The sequence below is a fragment of the Schizosaccharomyces octosporus genome, assembly GCF_000150505.1.
Source record: "Schizosaccharomyces octosporus yFS286 unplaced genomic scaffold supercont6.2, whole genome shotgun sequence".
Classification (NCBI taxonomy): Eukaryota; Fungi; Ascomycota; class Schizosaccharomycetes; order Schizosaccharomycetales; family Schizosaccharomycetaceae; genus Schizosaccharomyces; species Schizosaccharomyces octosporus.
The window spans coordinates 802585-822591 of record NW_013185620.1 but is presented as its reverse complement, the minus strand read 5'-3'; the positions used below and the strand labels follow the sequence as shown (position 1 = coordinate 822591).

Below are 20007 nucleotides of genomic sequence, written 5' to 3'. Positions count from 1 at the left end.
TTGGAGTTCTGTGTGAAAAAGTGTATGGCAAGGCAAAAGACAAATTTCAGAATTAGTTTTAAGTCTTTTTTGTGTTTGCTACAGCTCAATGAAAACAATTTCGCTTTTTGACCGTCCTTTGGAGGTAAGTCGACTTGTACAACTATGATTCAATGGTTGAGATTTTTCACCACCTTGACGCCCGACTTTTCTTATTTCTCTTTTTCTTTTTATCTCTATTTATTTTTTATGTTCCTTTTCTCAGCTATGATCCCTTCGTGAAAAATGATAGTACGAAACTAGTATTGCAGTCCCATGTTTCCAAGATGAAACAATAATACATAATTCAACCACCATTTTTTTTCTTAATTGACCACTTTTATCTCACTAACGATTTTCAGATTCGGGATACTGAAACAAAAGGTCGAGGTGTGTTTGCCCTAGAACCCTTGCCTGCTCATACCTGTATTGAGGTTAGTCCGGTTTTATTGTTTGAAAAAGATCAATATGTTAATCATGGGCAATATACTGTTTTAAATGAGTATACTTATGTTTGGTCAAGCGGTAGACAAGGATTAGCCCTTGGGTTAGGTAGCATGTTCAATCATGATCGGTGTCCTAATGTTTATAGGAAAAAGGACGAGTTAAATCGTTGCATATCTTATTTTACTTTACGAGATATACATCCTTGCGAAGAGCTATGTATATCTTATGGTGAGCACTTATGGTTTGACGATGGCGGCTCAACATCTGAACATAATCATTATGATTTACCTGAAGAAGAAGAGGGTAGCTTTTTTCAAAACCTGCTTCTATAAAAAATGAACTTAAAAATTTCTTAGTTGTTTTCTTAACTACTATTAGGTTACGCGGAATATCATGGTTTGTTTTATACTTAAATGCTGTTTTATGTCTTTAATATTCGTTTCTCTTTTTCATCATTTCGGTAGACAACTTTATTTAACAAAGGATATTTAAATTTTTTATGTATTGTGTTTAATTTGAAAGATCAAAAGATTCAACTCAATGAAATATATTTAATTTCTCAAACATAACAATAGTCGAATCATAAATAAAACGAATGGAATGTATCAAACACTACCTAAGGATACGGTTCCTCCATAATCCAAACGTTTATGGCGAACATATCAGTAAGTGTGTTCTCCATAACAAGCAACTTCAGACGAACGCATAATGACATTAATAAAAAACGAATGACAACTCACCATTGCAAAGCCAAACATATAAAAACACAAATACAAAAACACAATATCAAAAAGGAAAAAATCGAGTCAACAATTAAATCAACAAAAGCTTAGTGACTCGAAGTCATGGGATGTTCAAAGATATACGGAGGAGTACCTGGAGCTTGGCTCATGGGCAAACCATTTGCAGATAAAAAACCTGATATTGAATTATAGTTCGGATCCTCTCCCGGACGAGACCTGTTTAAATGTTCATAGTCACGCCAAGCAACCATCGGGACCTGTTCTCTTTTTATGTCGTAATCGGCCCGGTTGGAATAATCCATGTGATTGTCGTGTATATCTGTAGGAGGTTGACAATAGACATCATAACCGGCTTCTCCTGAATGCATCCTCAATGAATCCGGAGTACGATCGTCAAAGGATTCGTCCTCATCGTAATCATCTTCAGGTATTATATTAGCATTCTCTTCAACCGGGTTCGAAATTTCACTCATGGGGGATCGGTCCCAATTAAAATCAATTTTAGGTTTCTCCAAGTGCTGAACTTCCTCACCAGTATTAGCTTTCTTACTACTTTCTTCGGATTCACCTGCGTTTTTATCTTGTTTATCCACAGACATGTGATTGAATGAATCAGATAACTGTGTCGGTGATAGAGCAAGAGACGAATTACTGGCATTATCAGGTTCCCTACGCAAGGAAGAATCAGAAGGGGATGTAGAAGATTCCGGTTCTTGTGTTTTTGGCCGACGAAAATGAAAAAGCTTACCAAGCTTCCTACGCAAACGACCCACCAAACTAATAGCAGAAGCAACTTCGTCATTGGATACTTCAACACGGCCGCTTGCTTCAGGGTTCGTACCTTTATACCAATCTTCAAAGTCTGGCATATCACGAATTGTCCATGGGTGACGTTTCACTTCAGCTAACGTTATACGAGTATTCGGATCTTTGTCTAGTAATCTGTTAAGCAAATCACGACCATCGTCTCCTATATCGGGGACATTAGGAATCTGTAAGGGCTCATTAACGATCTTATCAAACAACTCATATTCCATGGATGCTTGAAAAGGGCACCGGCCAAACAAAAGACAGAAAAGAGTAGCACCTAAAGCCCAGACATCGATAGCTTCGGATATTTTCGGCCTAGGACGGTCTAAGTCCGTCCAACATAGTTCAGGAGCAAAAAAGGCCGGCGTACCTACGGTTTTTACGAGTTCAACATCATTTTCTTCGTTTAAACCGCTGCGCGCTATATAGGAAACCCCAAAATCGGATATCTTCACACACCCAGAAGAACTCAAAAGAAGGTTGGCAGGTTTGATATCTCGATGAATGATTCCCTGATAGTGAAGGTATTCAAGGCCACAAACCACATCACGGAAATATTGGCGTGCCTGTTCGACTGATAAAAAAGGAGACTGGTTTTCTGACCACTGAATTTCGCCTCCATTCATGCATTCAAGGACCAAATAAACTTTTGTAGAATTTGGGTCATCAATAACCTCACGCAAACGGACCACGTTTGGATGAATGCACTTTTTTAGGATAGCAATTTCGCGACGCACTTTCTCCTTTTGGCTTCCAGAATTAGCACGTCCTAGTTTGGGACGACGTTCCGTTTTGGGGATAATCTTTATAGCTAATAATTCCTTGGTATTCACTTCACGTCCCAATTTGACTTTTCCGTGCATGCCGCGACCTATTTCACTGAGAATTTCATAGTCGTTAATGAACTTGCGACCAGAGAATCGATCAAACCGTTTTTTTATTTTCTTCGTTTCTTTTACTTCACCCCACTCCTGTAAGCGTTTCCACTGGCGTTGGGCTTCCCGGAAATTGTTAGAATACAAACCCTGGTTGTGTCGACCGGGTTGAAATGTCCATGAGTGAGTTAAAGCACTTCCTCCTGCACCGTTTGATCCATTTGAAATGACATAGTCACCGACACTGTAATTTCGCTTTCGGAAAGAATCCGACTGGTCCGATTCCGAAGCTGTTCCACTGAAATCCCCAGGTAAACCACTAGCCCGTCTTTCTCTCTTTAAATCATTCGTTTCCGGGTGCCATGTATGCTTTCGGAAAAGATTGGTGTTGTTAGGGTTTTGATCGTTATTCGACGATCCCATGAATATATCTCGCTCCGATCAAAAATTAGTTTTCTTCAGATCAAACTAAAATCATGAACTCCGTTTCCTCAGATAAAACAACGCATGCGCTCGAATGAAACTTCTGAGTTTCGAATATTCTTCGCGATTAATGTTCGTTTGGAAGTCGCTCTACTCAAGCGGACTCTTTAAATTCCTTTTTTTCTTAATTATAACTTAATAAAACACAATATTCGTGTACTCTGCAAGGTTTAAAACCTTCAACGATCAGTTCTCTTGAGAAAATCTGTAGTTGGAGAAGGTCAAGTTCTTCTGTTATGATCAGCTGTTATGAGTAAATGACGCTAAGAATGTGTTGAAAATGCTTTGGCAAAGAATAGCCAACATGAAAGTTCAAAACACGTTATTTCACAATAATAAATAAATAACGCACTACGTAATTTTATAAACAAATCATTTTTCCAATGTATAGAGAATAGAAACAATTATGGAAAGCATGATGATCAAACAATAGGGAACGAGCCAGATTTTTTATGTTTACAGTTGATATGGCTATTTATAGTACGTGATTATTACTGCTCAGTTCATTATGCTAGCAGGCTCATAGAAGACAATTGGAAAAAAGAAATCTATTAAGACCAAAAAAGAAACAAAATACAACCGTCTTTAATCGAGGAACGTATTTTCTGGTGATAGACCAGACAAACAAAAGCTTTTCACACGGATTTGAATGAGTAGAAGGGTCGAAGGTATAAAAAATTGAACATTATGTATATCTTTTAACTTTGCTGAAATATAAAAGATTGGTATATTACCACAGTTGAACCAAAACCAATAATCTAAAACTCATAAAGACTTTTTTCTTCTTTATTTTTTAAAAAAAAAAAACAAACTGCTTACATGGCATTTGGCAACAAATTGCGAGTAGCGTTACGGCTTTGTTGAATCATTACAGCATCCATGACAACCAAAGCGGCCATTGTTTCAACAATTGGGATAGCACGAGGAACAACACAAGGATCATGACGACCCTTAGCAGCCAAAACACCGTCCGAACCATCGTAACGAGTAGTGGGTTGTTCTTTGCCAATGGTGGCGGGTGATTTGAAACCAACTGTGAAGTAGATGTTTTCTCCATTAGAAATACCTCCTTGAATACCACCGCTGTTGTTGGAGGAGGTGCCGAGCTTGCCAGTAACTGGGTTACGGACAAAAGGATCATTATGAGCAGAGCCAGGAACCTTGCAACCTTCACGACCAGAACCAATCTCAAACGATTTTGTTGCAGGGATACTCATCATGGCATGAGCAAGCTTGGCTTCAATCTTGTCGAAACAAGGCTCACCAAGACCAGTGGGGACATTGCGAATGACACAGGTAACAGTACCGCCGATGGAATCGTGGCTATCACGAGCACGAGCAATTCGTTCCGACATCTTGTTAGCAGTCTCTGCGTGAGGACAACGGATCATGGTCTTGTCGACTTCCTCACGAGTAATTTCATCCAAAAACTTCAAGTATTCGGGAGTAATAGGAGAATCATAGTCATCGGTCTCATCGTCAGCTGCAGAGGAACTGGTCTTTGTTTGATGAAGGGGAATGGCAATTTTGCCAACAGCTGAAACGAAAGCAACAATTTCAATACCAAAAGCCTCACGTAAATACTTTTCAGCAATAGCACCAGCGGCAACACGGCCAATGGTCTCTCGAGCACTGGAACGGCCACCTCCGGAAGAAGCCTTAACACCGTACTTCTCCAAATATGTATAGTCAGCGTGAGAAGGACGAGGATAATTGTCCATATCTGAGTAATCATGGGGCTTTTGATCCTGGTTTAACACCATCATGCCAACAGGAGTTCCTAGAGTAACGCCAAACTCGGTTCCACTCTGAATGTGAACGCGGTCTTTCTCATTACGGGGTGTGGTCAAATTCGATTGACCAGGGCGACGTCTAGTAAGTTGAACTTGAACATCTTCTTCTGTCAAATTCATGCCAGGAGGGCATCCTTCCACGATGCAACCAACACTTCTGCAGTGTGATTCACCATAGGTAGTTACTTTGAATAACGTGCCAAAGGAGGACATGCTAAATGTCTATTTTTATTCTGTACAAATATGACAAGATATAATTATCAGTTGTTTATCGTTTCTCAATCCAAACAAAAATTGGCAAACGGGAAAATTCATTCACCTCTCTCATCAATGCTGTATTCTTAGTGTAAGATACCGAATTCCTCACTATAAGGAACTCTCGCTACTACAAAGATAACTTTGCTTCAAGCGAATGGAAGACAAAAGTGATGCTAATATTGTTACAAAGTTGGTTTATTGTAAGCAAAGAAAGAACAGATTACTAACTTCCGATTTCAAATAGCAATTTAATTTATTACATATAATAGAATTGAGGGTTGTGCAGGACACATAATTAATAGAAAATTCACTTGCAAATGTGAATGCAAAAGAGAACAGTATAAATAAAGCCGAAAGCCAAAAGATAATAATATAAATAATTGAATAATTAGTGAGATCTAAATTAAATGATAGATGAAGATTTCCAGACCAATAAAGTCTTTCCAAAAGAACAGTATGCTTGAGCCTTGCCCTGGTTTAATGGAATGAAAGAATGACGAAGACGGTTTAAACAGAAAGAAATCAATCCCATATTAGAAGGGACTGAGTAAAACATGCAAATAACGCGACATAAAGTCCCTATAGGAATACACATATACCTTACATCACAGAAAGTATACGTTTGCTTATTAGTAAAGAAATTAGTATAAATAAATTAAACATCTGGATTGATCATTTGTCAACTCACTGTTTCACGAATGCAATGGCCAAGCAAAACCAGAATTAAAAAAGGTGTCATGCTGAAACAACAATATAGGATTTTTCTTTATTTTCGACTCCCACAAATGGAATGGAACAACGCATGCAATGCACGTCAAATTCACTGGAAAAGCTTGTAGTCGTGAACAAAAACGAGATGAAGACACAACGTCTGGCAGAGTACTTGTATTTAACGGGTCACCTGCTTTTTTTAAAACGTCACACTTTGCATCGCCAATCCACACTTGAACATCATTTGCAAACCCAGTACCATATATATATAGCAGAGACTGCTTGTCACTATACAAACACTTGACCGATGGCATGCTTGGCACCGAGTGTGTACGATTTTTAAAGATTGGCTCATCGTAGAAATTGGTGTTGAAAGATTGTGTAGATATAATTGACCACATTGCGGACCAAGGTAGAACAGAATGGGTTGCTCTTGAGGGATTTAGTTTGTCGTTAAACTGAAATTCCCCTTCTGTGTACCCAACTTCTCCAGAATTTAGTTCATCAATAGACAAAAACTTTTTCGACACCGGACACTGAAATGCTAATTTAGATAAACAGTTAAAGGATTCATGGGATTTTGTACAAGAAATGGACACTTTCCAATTTTCCCGTTTCTTCAAAACTAATGGCGGCGATTGAACTCCCGTGATTTTACTAACTAAAATTACAAGAGTATCAAAACTCAAAACAACTCGTTGAGTATTAGCTGCAACACTGCCATTCCCTTTTTTGAGCTCTTCGACAGACAGAATGTAAAATGGTTCCCAAGTATCACTGGTCATAATAAGCCTGCCCTGCTCATTTTCAGCTACAGTCGGAGTATCAATGTCCGGAAAAAAGTTACCAGAAGTCTTCATCCGCGTGCTCTTATCCGATAGTACCTGACACATTTTACTAGTACTTAAAAACAATGCATTATTGTGCTGGGCACGGTATCGATTAAAGAGACTAACGCAATCACCGTGACAAATACTCATGTCGGAAACCTTGGCAAGAGCGCGTTTTTGACTGGGCTTGGAGATGACACCTAACCGTACTTTATCAATCCCTAGTTGCTTGTTTTTGGTATCAATTTGAAGTTGAAGTTGCATGGAGCGGCCCAGTTTGTCGTGTTCACCTGTTCCAGTATAATAAATAGTTTTTAGCATAGTACTTGCCCAAACAGGATTCAATTTTTGACATTGCTCATGGTTCGCAGAAGCTCGTTTTTCCGAGTAAAAACTTATTTCCTTACCGTCAGTATTGTAGTACAAAATGGACTTGGAAAGGTTTTCATCCTCGGCATCTTTTACTATATTCGACATAATGACCATTTCATCTGATTCGTAATTGAACCAGTTGACTCCCAAGAAGTATAACACAATAGGAGGACATAAATATCGTCGCTCATTACCATAAGATTTTTGGCACACGGAGGGCATGCAAATATTAAAACTGCAAAGAGTTTCGTGGTGTTGTAAGACGTAACGCAATCTTTCTTCAATGTAGGTGTGATAGGAATACAGAGAAGGGGGAATCAAACACGATGCGGACTCGCTGGTAGTGTTTATCGGCACTGAATCTTCAGTCATGCTTTTACTCTTTTTTATGGAAATTGGCTCCCCGTTTTGGAATGCATAAGCATCCGATGTCAAAGGCCTGGTAGAAATTATTGAGTCTGGATGGGTGGCACGGTACTGAGCATGCTTTGGTGGTTTATGACAGTAAGCATTTGAGTGTAATGAAGGAGGCAGACAAGAAGTGTCTTGATGAGGCTGGTCCGTATACGGTTGGTAAAATAAGGAACTGCTTTCGTAAAAGTTTGGAGCAAACAAATGTTGACTTTCTGACTCTATGGAAGGATGGGTTGCTAAGGATTGTTGAAAGTGATGCTTGTTGGTAGCATTGGAACTCAATTTATGAGTAGTCCTGGGAATACCATCAATTGCAGGGGAATTCATGTTTGTAGAGGAGGTGTTGGCCAAAGAAATGGAAGGTGTTTGTAATGGAGACATACTTTGGTCAGCATAAGCAGAGGAGGGATATGTAAAATCGTGGGGAGTGGATAATTCAGGAAGTTGCGAGGAATATGTCGTGTAGGCAGATAACGGATACGTGTTAGCTGCAGAGGGAACGGTGGAATCTAGAAATGCATAGGCAGTCGCATTTGGAAAGTCTAAAGAATCTGGATTACTTGAAAGGGGTTGAGGATAGGATAAGCGCGTAGATTTTAAAGAGTCTGATATTTCATCCGAGATAGGTTGTTGAGCGGGATACGCAGGGAGATGGGATGGATTTAAAAAGGAAGGATTGTATAATGAGTGAAAAGCGGTATCTTGAAAGCGATCACTTTCAGAAGATTGAACTGCTTCTGGAAGAGTATCATAAACGGACTGAAAGGGTTGTTGATTGTCGGCAGGCCATATTTTAAAAGGGGATACATATAAATTGCAAGGATCATTGAACTCACCGCTGTTGGGAGGGGGAGGAGAATTCATCTTTTTCGTATCTTTCAACTCGCTAGATACATTGCCTTGGAGGCTTTGGAAATAGCGTGAATAAAATGCGGAGGAGGGATCTGAAGTATTAGAAGGATATTCGACGGGAACGGATGAATTGGAAGAAAGTTGATCATCCTTCCCAAACGGAAAGGAATTCAGCATAGACGTAAAAGAGTTTTGAGGAGAATGGGTTTCGATCGGGGGATATGGTTCAGTTACATTTCGAGCTTCAGAAGAATACTCTTGAAAAGATGATGGAGACAATTTTTCAAAGGAGTAATGCCTAAAGCGTCTAGGGTTCATAGATTATTGAACACCAAAAATAGAGAAGCACTTGTCAACAGTATACTCCTCCTCTTTATTATTTTTCTCTTTTCTTCTAATTAGAAAAAAAGAAAAAAGAAACCTGCAAAAGTTAAGTCCAAAATCCTTTACATTCACGAAGCTCCGCTGGTTAATAATCTTAGATCATTTCTTTCCCTCGAAGAAAAAGTAACTGAAACGGTTAAAATAGATTAAGCGATCAATGGAGCAAACTTTTCGAAGCCAGCTTCAGATATATTTAAATATATTCCTAATCCACCACAACTTCAATGATCTTTAAAAAATAGTCATATCATCGTCATTCACACTCATTACAATTGTAAAGAGTAAAACTAGACAAATAAAGAAACAAAAATTCAATCCACAAAACGGGCGTCGGAATTTATGGCTTTCCCTTTCGTTTAAAAATAGGAAAACAATTTCTCTCTGAACCAACGAGCGAAAAGAATCACATTCCTTTCATATGAGAAAAAAAATTTTTCTGCCACTATTTTTTTTCTGAGTATATTTCAATCCTCTCTCTCTATTTCCCAGACGTATCAACGATCATGCTTAATAATCCTTGATATAATATGATATAATAAGGACCATATAATGAAAAAAAAAAAAAAAAAAGCCGAATCGGGTTCTGGCAAGTAAGAGTTGCTAAAAAAAGAAAAGCTGGAAAAACTGATTTAGTAGACCTTCTACAATACGGTAAACCCTGTTATTTTCCTTAAAAAAGCGACAACTTTTTCATCGGCAAATTTTCTCGAGACGAAACTGCCATTACAATACACATTTGTACTCCACAGGTCCAATCCTATGTTTAGAAGGTTTCCCTTGTGATTTATTTGTTCCACTTGTTTCTTTTGTTTTCTTTTCTTCTGCTGGTTTGTTTTTGTCTTACGTTTCTTAGATTTGTTTGGCTTTCATTTTCCTTTTCTACATCCTCTTTTTTTTTATAGAAAGCAGATGGCCGACTACCCATCCTCACAATCATGAGCACCAAACTAAGTTTATAGAATACCAGGCAATGATATGAATGATATCGTAGATTAGAATACCAATGAAATGTTCTTTCGTTTTCGTCCTTTGATCATCTCCATTCATGCCTTCTTGTCTGCGCTTTCAGGGCTGATGTGTACTTTTTCTCCTCCAATTTTTTCATGGCTCCAAATTCCCTTGCAATTTATAATACGTTCCTACTATACCTGAGTTTTTCTTTAATTTCCTCTTGCTCATCTCCGGTATTTGCGCAAAAGAATAACAAAATTCTCTTTTTGATATAATTCAGCAATGTTTATTGCTGCAATGCAACCTTCCACTCCATAGTTCATTTATCGTTCTATTCCACGACTCGGTATACTCGGTTTGCACAAAATGTAGAATAGCAGACAAAGATTGTTTACAGTACTCGACCGCACTTTCTTATTTCCGTCTGACGCATGGGGAAGAATGTAAACAAACATATGTATGTTTATTGTCGATCGCCCTTTGAGAGATTGGTGGAGAACAACAAAAAAAACAAGAGTCAACAAACAATTGGAATGGTAAAATAGACACAAATGAAGGATGTATATCGTCCCTTTTAATACAGTAAAACGGATTGACACATTTTCGTTCGATGTTTCCATATATTACCAACCGACATCACTGTTTGTTTTTGTTTACTTTGCTAGCTGGCATCCTATAAAAGGGGCAGCAATTGGTACGAATGAACCTGCACTCAGCACATACTATTTATTCCGTTTGCATTGATATTTTATCCCAAAGGAGCTGTTAAATAGGCGAATCCTCTCTCAACGTATTTTACCACGCCTAGCATTTTTACCCGTTTTCAGACCCAAATACAGATTTGCATCTGTGCATTTTTATTCTTATTTTTTTCCTGGTTGCCCATTTCCTATTTTCTTTGGAAAAAAATCACGTTTCGGAATCGCTATTCTTCCATTCATATCTCAACAACAAACGCATTTTCTGCCTTGAACAATGAAATTCGTTTCCCTTAGTTACACCCTGGTATTGTTAGGGTCATGGTTGTTGTCCACTGTTCTAGCGACCCCTACGACATGTGGTGCACCCGAATACCACATTCAAACCCAAGCTGATCTGGATGTTTTAAGTAATTGCCAAGTCATTAATGGTTCCATCATCATGAATGCCAGTTCAGCGGTCTCGTTGTCATTCAACCGCATTGAAAGTGTCGTCGGTGATGTTATTATTCAAAATAATAACTATTTGGCTTCTGTTTCCCTTACATCTTTGAAATCTGTCCAAGGAGAACTTCGTCTGGAAAAGCTCACTAGACTTGGTAGTTTGTATGCCCCTGCTTTGGAAAGAGTCGGATCCTTAAACTTGCGCATCTTACCAAATCTCCAAGGAATTCGTTTCGACAAGGGTGTCAAGGAAGCAAATGTCCTACGTATTGAGGACACCCAGTTATCTACACTTGATGGAATTTCTTTGAAGAAGACTGAGAGTATGATTGTTGTTAATAACAATTATCTCCGAGAAGTAAACATGCCTTATTTGGAAAACGTTAAGGGTAAATTTTACGTTTCTTACAACGCTAGAGAAATTAGTGTGAAGTTACCCTCGCTTGAAAATGTTGGAGACATGACTATTCAAAGAGTCGCCGACATTGATCTTCGTGCATTAAAGACCGTCCACGGATTCCTAGGATTTTTGAACAGTACTATGAAAGAAGTCTCATGCCCCAACATTACTTCCATTGGTCAGTCATTGTTCTTTGTAGGAAACACCGATTTGGCCTCCATCGACTTTAAGCAACTGGAAACAATTGGTGGTACATTTATGATTTTCAACAACCCAGAATTGAAACAGATTAAGGGATTCAGCAAGTTGCGTACTGTGGCTGGATCGATTGATTTTAGCGGTGATTTGGCTGAAGTGGATTTGCCTGCTTTGAAAGATGTCAAGGGTGGTTTGAACTTGCAATCCTCCTCGGATCAATTTTCTTGCCCATTCCGTCAAAGCGATGGTATCATCAAAGGTAAATCTTTTGTATGCCGTGGAAACGTAGAGAATCCAACAAATGAACAAGCTAGCCTTGACGACGAGCTTTTCGGTGAAGATGGCACTGAAAGCGTCAAGGAGCCCTTGAAGAACTCGAAGGACAGGTCGAACAAGCAATCAAGTGCCGCTAACAAGAGTAAGATTTCTTCTTCGATTGTGCTCGCTTCTCTTTTGGTGTTTATGGCATTTTATTTGGAATACCTCCTTTAAATGCCACAAGCTTGAAAAGTAAGAAAGGTTTCTGAATATTAGTACAAATCCCAAGATGTATAACATCAACTTGCATTGTCTTCTCTTCAAATATCAACATTAAGGCCTACGAAGAATTAGGGAAAAAGCATAAAAAAAGAACAGAAATTGTTATCCATCCTACCTGCATACGGCATCACTTTATTTAACATCACATGGTCGTGAGTTTTATATCCAACCATGAATATTGGAGCTCAAACCCGATTTTTGTGATGATTCACTGTCATGAAAAGCTTTACGGAAAACGAACAGTAATGATTTAGAATAAATTCCCCTGAAGTATAATTAATTTTCTTTGTCTGAACCCGATATGATTTCGTCAAGTAAACTGTAGGATTTTAAAAGAAATGTAAGAGAAAAAGCATTTACATTTTGTAATCAACTAGTTTTTAATATGTACGTGAACTATCTACTAGATGAAGAACTACATACTAAAGGAGGGATACAGGTTTCAAAAATTTCAGAACTTTTACATACGTAAATGAGAGAAAATCAAGGAATGTTTCTTCATTCTTTATCGCAATGTTTTATATAGTTTCTAATTTACCTGACTTCAAGCAAGTCCCGTTTAGCTCAATCGGCTTAGAGCGTCCGGCTTTTAACCGGAAGGTTGCGAGTTCGAGTCTCGCAGTGGGAGTTCGGTTTTTGTCCATTGGGACAATGTATTTTTAATCATGATTTTGTTTAGGAAATTGTAAATAAACGATCAATGTTCAGAGGTCACTTTATGTCTGTAGTAGATGATGGGGTTTCCGATTTTGAATGCCTTTTCCAATAGAAAGTATAAATACCGGAAGACAAGATGAATGGATCATTGAGAGAAAAGGTTCTTAAATTACTTTCAAGATACATTTATATATGTGAAAGCCCGTGCGTACTTATAATGCATTGCGAGGTTTCTGTATAAACTAAAACAAACAAAAAGACTAAATTTTATTCATACAACACCTATTAAACTTGAAAATCAAGGAGGCCATTTTGTTTCTAATATAAATAAGGGGTTGCTGTAATAAACAAACGTAACAGTATCTAATCGGATGAAATTCAAAAGATATTGGGAGAGATGTTCAATAAACAATTTTCTTTAGCAAATAAAGTACCAAGACTAATGATGTAAAAAGCACATATGCTTCTTTTTGGCATCTTGCATTGCTAACGAAAACAAAAGCTGTGTTGATAATATAAAAACCGACCTGTGCTATTCATAATAATATTTGCATTCTATAAATCGTGAAAAGGTGGTGGTAGTGTAGATATTCATCCTTGGCGCTTTACCGTCATCGTCAAAAGAATGAATCAAGTGCGCAGGATCTATGAAGAACAAACACAAGAATAAGCTAAAATGTATAAGGTTTTGGCCAAACGCAAGAGTATGCTCGCTTGTGAAGCTTCAAATATATGACAGATATCTGGTGGTCGTCAAAAGGATAGAAATCGTATCAATGATTATCAAGAAGTAAACTTAATCGCTTTTTTGGTTAAGAAAGGATCGCTGAGTGTGAGGTACTGAAGAGTATTAAAAATAAAGTTAAAATAAGAATAACTTCTAGCTTTAACCGACTTAATGTCTCCCTCAGAAGAAGTCATTTGATGAAACGCTTTCAGGTATTGAAAATAAAAGGCGTGTAACCAAGTTACGAAGCTCCTTATGAATAGATTATTGAATCAAGCGCCAGGAGGATAAAGTGAAGATACTAGAAAAAAAGATAAGGAGAGAAAGGAAATGATAATAAATTAAAACAAACGACGAGGTGAGTTGGAATAATTAATAACGTCCGAGTTTATATAAAAAATCAAACTGAAAATACGCGTGCCAAAATACTGAACGGTATCAAAAAAATAATTCCCTAAAAGACGGCCAGGTGTTATATTAGATGTATAATTAATGCAAGAAATAACGGTCGTAGATGATAGATTCATCGTCGGAATCACTATCAAAAGTATCACCACTACCGTATTCGTGATTTGCAATAAAATCGTACTCGAGATGTATATTCCGGGCATCTGCAACTGTGTTAGGTCCGCGCAATTCAGCAAATGAATCGGGGGCACACGGACCAATGTTGGATTCGACACGATGACTTATCCAGTCATACCATTCATCCAAAGTGCGACCTTGTAAGAGAGCCACAATACAGATTGTCATGTTGTCACAACCAATTCCGCAAGACTCACTGTTACTAGCAATACATCTGTCCATTAAATTTTCGCCAATCGTTTCCAAAGGTTGTTTCGCAACAATCCCCCTTCGAACAAATTCAACGACTTCTTGCGAATTCTTGCAATCCCAAATTCCATCACAAGCCAAAACCAAGAATTCATCCTCCTGACCAATGGTATGACAAACTACGTCAGGAAATGCCGTAACAATCTGCTTTTCCGGAGGGAGGAGGCTGTTCTTTTTGTACTCGAAATCACCAATGGCTCGAGAAAGTGCTAAACTGCCGTTGACACGACCAAAGTCAATAAATCCACCTGCTGCTTTAATACGCGCCTTTTCGACATCTATGTTCGGTTTATGATCAAAAGAAAGTGGTTCTGCAATACCTCTTCGTGAAAGAACGGTTCGAGAATCTCCAGCATTGGCACAATATACTACTTGATCATTAACAATCATAACTGTTGTAGCAGTGCAACCAGATGGGTCTTCTTGCATATCGTAATCCCTCATCAATGCTTGGTCTGTTTCTAAAAATCCCGATTTTAATGCTTCCCCATAATCTCCTTTCCAAAAGGTGTGTTGTCTTTTTATAATTTCTGGCAAGTTTTGACCACAATATTTGGCAACACGATCTCCTCCATGACCATCAAAAACGCCAAAAAAATTAATCTGAGGGTTTACTGAATGTTGTAGCATATTTATTACCGCACAATGTGCATCCTCCATCGAAATCCGCCAGCCTTGCATGTGCGATAGTCCATATTGTACATAATTATCTCCGCCAGAATTTGAATGCTTTTCCACAACTGGTTCGGAGAGAGTTTGTCCCATCTGAAATTCAATATATGAGTATTCCTTCAAACGTTCAACCACAAATGCTAAGAGTTTGCTTAGGCAAAAGTTTTTCTCATCAGATCTGTATAGTTTCAGTATAATAGCGATGCATAGTGCTCTTGTTTACATCACTTTAGGGCGTAATAAAGTATCTCATTATACCAAACCATAAAGCGATATCGCATTAACGGCACTTCATGCACCCTAGTGTCAAGTCTTATCGGTAATTTTTTGTAATACAATTCAATAAGCAAATATATATTATTATATATACGTTGATATTATTTCATCTCATAAGGAAACATTTCGTTAAAGTAATTTTTGTAAACAAAGCATTCCACAAGGAATTTGAAATAAACAATCGGCAGATTTCGATTGTTTTATGGTTTTCTGTTGAGTACCGGACAACTCTGTAGGTCATGCTTAAAAATATGAGCAAACGATCGTAAATATATCACCTTTTCGCATATTAATGATTCTTAGGTGTAAAAGTCTTCGATTGTGACAATGTAATGTAACAACGTTGATGGTAGCTGAAACTTTTTACAAGTATTTATTAGTCTTTACTCAATATATAGCTTGTGTGATCTATTATTACACGCAAAAAATGTTATGATTATCAAAATGAAATAAATACTAATATATAACTGATTACGTGCTAGTATATTAAAAGTGAACAAAGAGAGAGAAAAACAAATAGTTGCAATTGAAGAAACAATTAGGACAGTTTAAGAGAGTCACCTAAATTTTGGGAAAGCTTTCACTTTCCAATATTTTCCATCTAAGTAGTCCGCTCAATTCATAAAAGAAAATGCAAGTAAATGTTGGATTTATATTGATAGACATCCTTGGGTATTTGGCTTGATATTAGTATGGTCCGCAATTATCTGTACATTAACAATTTGACTTTCCTGAAACATACTACATTCCATTCTTTTTTTTTTTGGTATGAATAATTTCTGAGTATGGAGGTGAAGACGGGCCTAATAAAAAGAAAGGCTCAAAAGAGTATTAGGTCGTACTGGGAGTCGAACCCAGATCTCGAGAATCAAAATCTCATGTGCTAGCCGCTACACCATACAACCGTGTTGCAAATTGAAAGGTCTTAGAGTTATTAGTAGATATTGTTAAACTAGTTTTGAAATTGCTTACATGGTGATGCTTTATTCACAACTAGCATACCCAGTTATGTAATATATATGCTGAGTTTAAGTTATAATTAGGATGAGAAAAAGATAAAAGTTAAATGAAGAATAATATTTTATTGAATTTTATAGGAAACTTTCTGCCTTTGAGAAGAGACTGTTGTATTCATCCCTTTCCGTTAATGAACGGACAAAAACGATGAAAGCTATCTAAGGAGGAATAGGTACTAATTTTCCAAAAAAAAAAAACCTTCGCAGTTACCTTCATTATTCTTTACTAAAGAAAACTCCATGCTATTTATTTTACAAACTTCAGCTTGCTTCTAGATGACAGCATGTCAATTCCATTCCAAGGTGCAAATTCCATTAATTTGTTTAGATTTTACTAAATAAAGCATAATTTGGGCTTTTAAGAGCTTGGATTCAAGCCGTTCTTTTTTGATATTTCTGAGAGTTAATTTTGTTTACGATGATATAAACAAAACACCAAAGGAGAAAACGTGTTACCTAACATTGTGACTTGATACAACATAAGAAATGTCAAAAGGAGATCATATTTTTTCTTATTATATTGCCAGATAGGTAGGATAGCATTTTTTCTTTATTTATAGGGTACATAAATATATTTCAGTCAGGTAGTGGTTTTTAATCGTCTGATATTCACCGTTTGTCTTAAAGTAGGAAAGTACAATTGTTTTATCATATCGCGCCTGAAGCGTCAAGTATAATTTAAAAATTCTTTTACAAAAAAATAGATGTTTTAAGAACTAAGATCTGAAAGTATCCAATTAATATCTAAATCCCTATACCTTGGATTGAAAACATATATTTTCCAGTCCTTCGGACTGAAGATTAAATGACTCAATTAAATATTATTTATACTCATCCTTATTCTTATATTTAATAATAAATAAAAAGAGTATCCGTCACAAGGAATTGCAGTCATTAAGAACGTTTGCAATCGTGAATTCCGTCATCACATTAGGTCTATATTTTGCTTCCTGTTACTTGCAGAGGTACAAGTTGGTAAAGGTATTAAAGAAGAGCAAACAAGAGTATTTATCAAATTGTATCTATAAATTTAAACAAAATAAGCTGTACAAAATTTTGCATTCCCATTTTGTTTTAAGTATGATGCGAACGGTTTATACTTTCTTCTCCTATGGTAGTATGACATTATCTTCTTAATACGGCGTAACGAATCTTCAATATACACAAATAAATAAATAAATAAATATTTTATTTTGTCCTTTATCCATTAAAATTAATCCGGTATTGATCGAGAAACCAACAATAGCCCATTATTCTGTTGTTGTTTATTTTATAGAAGGCTGGTGAATCTTACTTCTAATAAGATTCCTGCCATTATTTTGTATTTTTTTTAGAAAAAGGTTTAAGTATATATGTAAGTTTATTCTTTTTAGAAAAAAAAAGAGGGCTATAAGCTTGATATCTCAGTAAACTCCAGAAATGCACACATTCAAATCTGACGCCAAGTAATACTTGTAAACAATTCAATCCTCCTTAAAATTGTTTGATCGGATTTTCTGTAATATCGTTTTGATACATGAGCCGGTACTCATCGGTTCATGATATCCATGCTTCGTTTACATGTCAGTTTTCATATGCTTGAACGGTTCACCTGGTATATTCTCAAAGGTTACACTATAAAGGAATTAAAAAGTAGTAAAAGCAATTGTTATTGACTTCGTTTGTAGAACAGCAAAGGAAGCTATCCTTGTAGTTTATTTTTTACTTCGTATACCAGTAGTCTTCGAAGCAGAAGATGAACATAGTCATAGAAAAAAAAGATAAATATTACTGTAATAATGAAACAACTAGTTTCTCTTTCGGATCGCCTTCGTTGTAACTCCCTATAGAACTGTAAGTGTTGTGTCATACTGTCTTAGCAAAAGCAAGAAAACTACAAAATCTGAAAGCAATTGAAAAGGGAAGATTTTAGAGAAGAAAATACCTAAAAAATTTGTCCATGGTTCAATTGAAGTGAATTACGAGCGTAGAGCTTCGGTTTTACAGAACAGGAAATGAATCCATGTGAAATCCGAGAATCCAGCTTTGATGAAGCAAGACGGCTTCAAGAAGTAGAACGAGTATTGAAATCAGGTTGGCTGATTAGAAAAAGTCATTCTACTACGGTATGATTGTATTGAAAGTCCAGTTACTGTTCCAGCTAAATGTGTAAATGCACGACCCATACGGTGATGTTAGTTCATTCTCGTCAAGAGTACTTTCCACTCTTTCCTTTTCCATAAGCAGTGAGTAGGTCCTGCTTTTGACTTTTTGTCGAAGATTACTCTACTATTAGAACATCACATTGTTTGTAGCAGCCTTTTATTAATATTTTGGGATTGGTTTTTCCTATTAGATGGACTATTTCAATGCCTTATAGTTACTAACCGACTGACTTAGACAGGCAAACACTTATGGGGCGTACTTCGCAGAGAGAAATTGTCCTTTTACAAAGACGAAAAGGTTTTCCAAGGGTCTTTTATTATTTCTAACTAAAATTTAGGAGTATAAAACAAAACTTATTTTTCCAACGCAAGACATCTCAGCAGTTGCATATTACAGAGAGAAATCTCCGAAATGTATTAATTTTCAAAATCTCGATGAATTCTTCTTTCTAACTGTTTTAGCATTTTATTTGTATTTAAACGAAAAAATTATACGATTTATTGCTCCCTCAAACGTAGAAGCTGAAAGTTGGGTACGAGTTTTGAGGACGACAACTGCCTACCGTGCTCCATTTTCCAGGCATCCTTTACGCTTTGCTCTAATTTCATCTCCTCCTACCACAGCAAGCGGTTCTGATGTTTTAGTCTCCGATAATGATTTTGAAAACTACTCTTCTTCTCATACCAACATTACTCACGGCCCCTCCGCAACTGATGATGGCTTCCCAAGTTATTATTGTACTTCATTGTATGATTTGACTCAATTGGGGAAGTTGAGACCTCAAGGCGTACCCCAGCAAGGCGCCAAACATCCATTTCACACACTGAATAATGATAACCTCCGAAAGCACAAACATTCTTCTTCATTACAAAATTTGTATAAAATGCTCGATGAAAATAAAGTCTTAATGCAAGGACCCATATATTGGCGTCACGGGAATATCCATCGCTGGTCAAAATGTTGGGCAGTAGTTCGCGGTAATGGTATGACAATTTACAACTCTAACAAGGAATACAAGCCTGTTAAACTTATCCCAATCACAGAGATTCAAGATATTGCCGAGGTCAACTTCTTTGAAAAATCCCAGAAGTACATATTTATTGTTATTACACTCAACAAGCCAATGGAATTCCGAGTGGATGATGAAGACACATTGATTCTCTGGGTGGCAGCATTAAAAACGTCTATCGACAGAAACACTGGAGTATTTCATCCCTAATAATGCTAATCTTAGTCGTTGGAAGTTCCTTGTTTTTTTTTTTTTTTCTTTTTTTTTTTCGAAAATATTCGTACAACGAGCATATTTGCAGTAATCCTTACCAGTTCTATTATCCACATCCGTTATTCTTCATCTCATTTTTGAATGAATCAAAAAAACCAGCGATTCCTATTAACTAATACTGAACTGTTTTAGTATAACCCCTAACCCGATTATTAAAATTTAAAATAATGAATTTTC

The 20007-nt window shown here is 36.9% G+C and overlaps 7 protein-coding genes and 2 non-coding genes across 9 annotated transcripts; 4 read left to right on the top strand and 5 right to left on the bottom strand.

Annotated features, from left to right (window-relative positions):
* Window positions 1–88: 88 nt before the first annotated feature.
* SOCG_04005 (histone lysine methyltransferase Set7) lies at window positions 89–797 on the top strand (the record flags this gene model as incomplete). The annotated part of the gene is made up of 2 exons (XM_013163914.1): window positions 89–124; window positions 381–797. 2 exons carry the CDS (start codon window positions 89–91, stop codon window positions 795–797), a joined length of 453 nt encoding a protein of 150 aa, XP_013019368.1.
* Window positions 798–883: 86 nt separating this feature from the next.
* Window positions 884–3593, bottom strand: SOCG_04004 (CAMKK/ELM protein kinase Ssp1). The gene has a single exon (XM_013163913.1). The coding sequence runs from the start codon at window positions 3314–3316 to the stop codon at window positions 1295–1297; it is 2022 nt and encodes a 673-aa protein (XP_013019367.1). The 5' UTR covers window positions 3317–3593; the 3' UTR covers window positions 884–1294.
* A 238-nt stretch (window positions 3594–3831) lies between these two features.
* Window positions 3832–5609, bottom strand: SOCG_04003 (chorismate synthase). Its single transcript, XM_013163912.1, has one exon. The coding sequence runs from the start codon at window positions 5380–5382 to the stop codon at window positions 4192–4194; it is 1191 nt and encodes a 396-aa protein (XP_013019366.1). The 5' UTR covers window positions 5383–5609; the 3' UTR covers window positions 3832–4191.
* A 510-nt stretch (window positions 5610–6119) lies between these two features.
* On the bottom strand, window positions 6120–8924 carry SOCG_04002 (CBF1/Su(H)/LAG-1 family transcription factor Cbf12; the record flags this gene model as incomplete). The annotated part of the gene is made up of 1 exon (XM_013163911.1): window positions 6120–8924. The coding sequence occupies one exon, from the start codon at window positions 8922–8924 to the stop codon at window positions 6120–6122; it is 2805 nt and encodes a 934-aa protein (XP_013019365.1).
* A 1992-nt stretch (window positions 8925–10916) lies between these two features.
* On the top strand, window positions 10917–12173 carry SOCG_04001 (GPI anchored cell surface protein; the record flags this gene model as incomplete). Its single annotated transcript, XM_013163910.1, has 1 exon — window positions 10917–12173. The coding sequence occupies one exon, from the start codon at window positions 10917–10919 to the stop codon at window positions 12171–12173; it is 1257 nt and encodes a 418-aa protein (XP_013019364.1).
* A 601-nt stretch (window positions 12174–12774) lies between these two features.
* SOCG_16261 lies at window positions 12775–12849 on the top strand. The gene has a single exon. It is a non-coding gene; the product is annotated as a tRNA-Lys (tRNA).
* A 247-nt stretch (window positions 12850–13096) lies between these two features.
* Window positions 13097–15303, bottom strand: SOCG_04000 (protein phosphatase 2C Ptc2). Its single transcript, XM_013163909.1, has one exon. It carries the CDS (start codon window positions 15202–15204, stop codon window positions 14095–14097), a length of 1110 nt encoding a protein of 369 aa, XP_013019363.1. The 5' UTR covers window positions 15205–15303; the 3' UTR covers window positions 13097–14094.
* A 917-nt stretch (window positions 15304–16220) lies between these two features.
* SOCG_16260 lies at window positions 16221–16292 on the bottom strand. Its single transcript has one exon. It is a non-coding gene; the product is annotated as a tRNA-Gln (tRNA).
* A 1919-nt stretch (window positions 16293–18211) lies between these two features.
* On the top strand, window positions 18212–19937 carry SOCG_03999 (uncharacterized protein). Its single transcript, XM_013163908.1, has 4 exons — window positions 18212–18508; window positions 18783–18845; window positions 18886–18961; window positions 19010–19937. Exons 1-4 carry the CDS (start codon window positions 18398–18400, stop codon window positions 19765–19767), a joined length of 1008 nt encoding a protein of 335 aa, XP_013019362.1. The 5' UTR covers window positions 18212–18397; the 3' UTR covers window positions 19768–19937.
* Window positions 19938–20007: the final 70 nt, after the last annotated feature.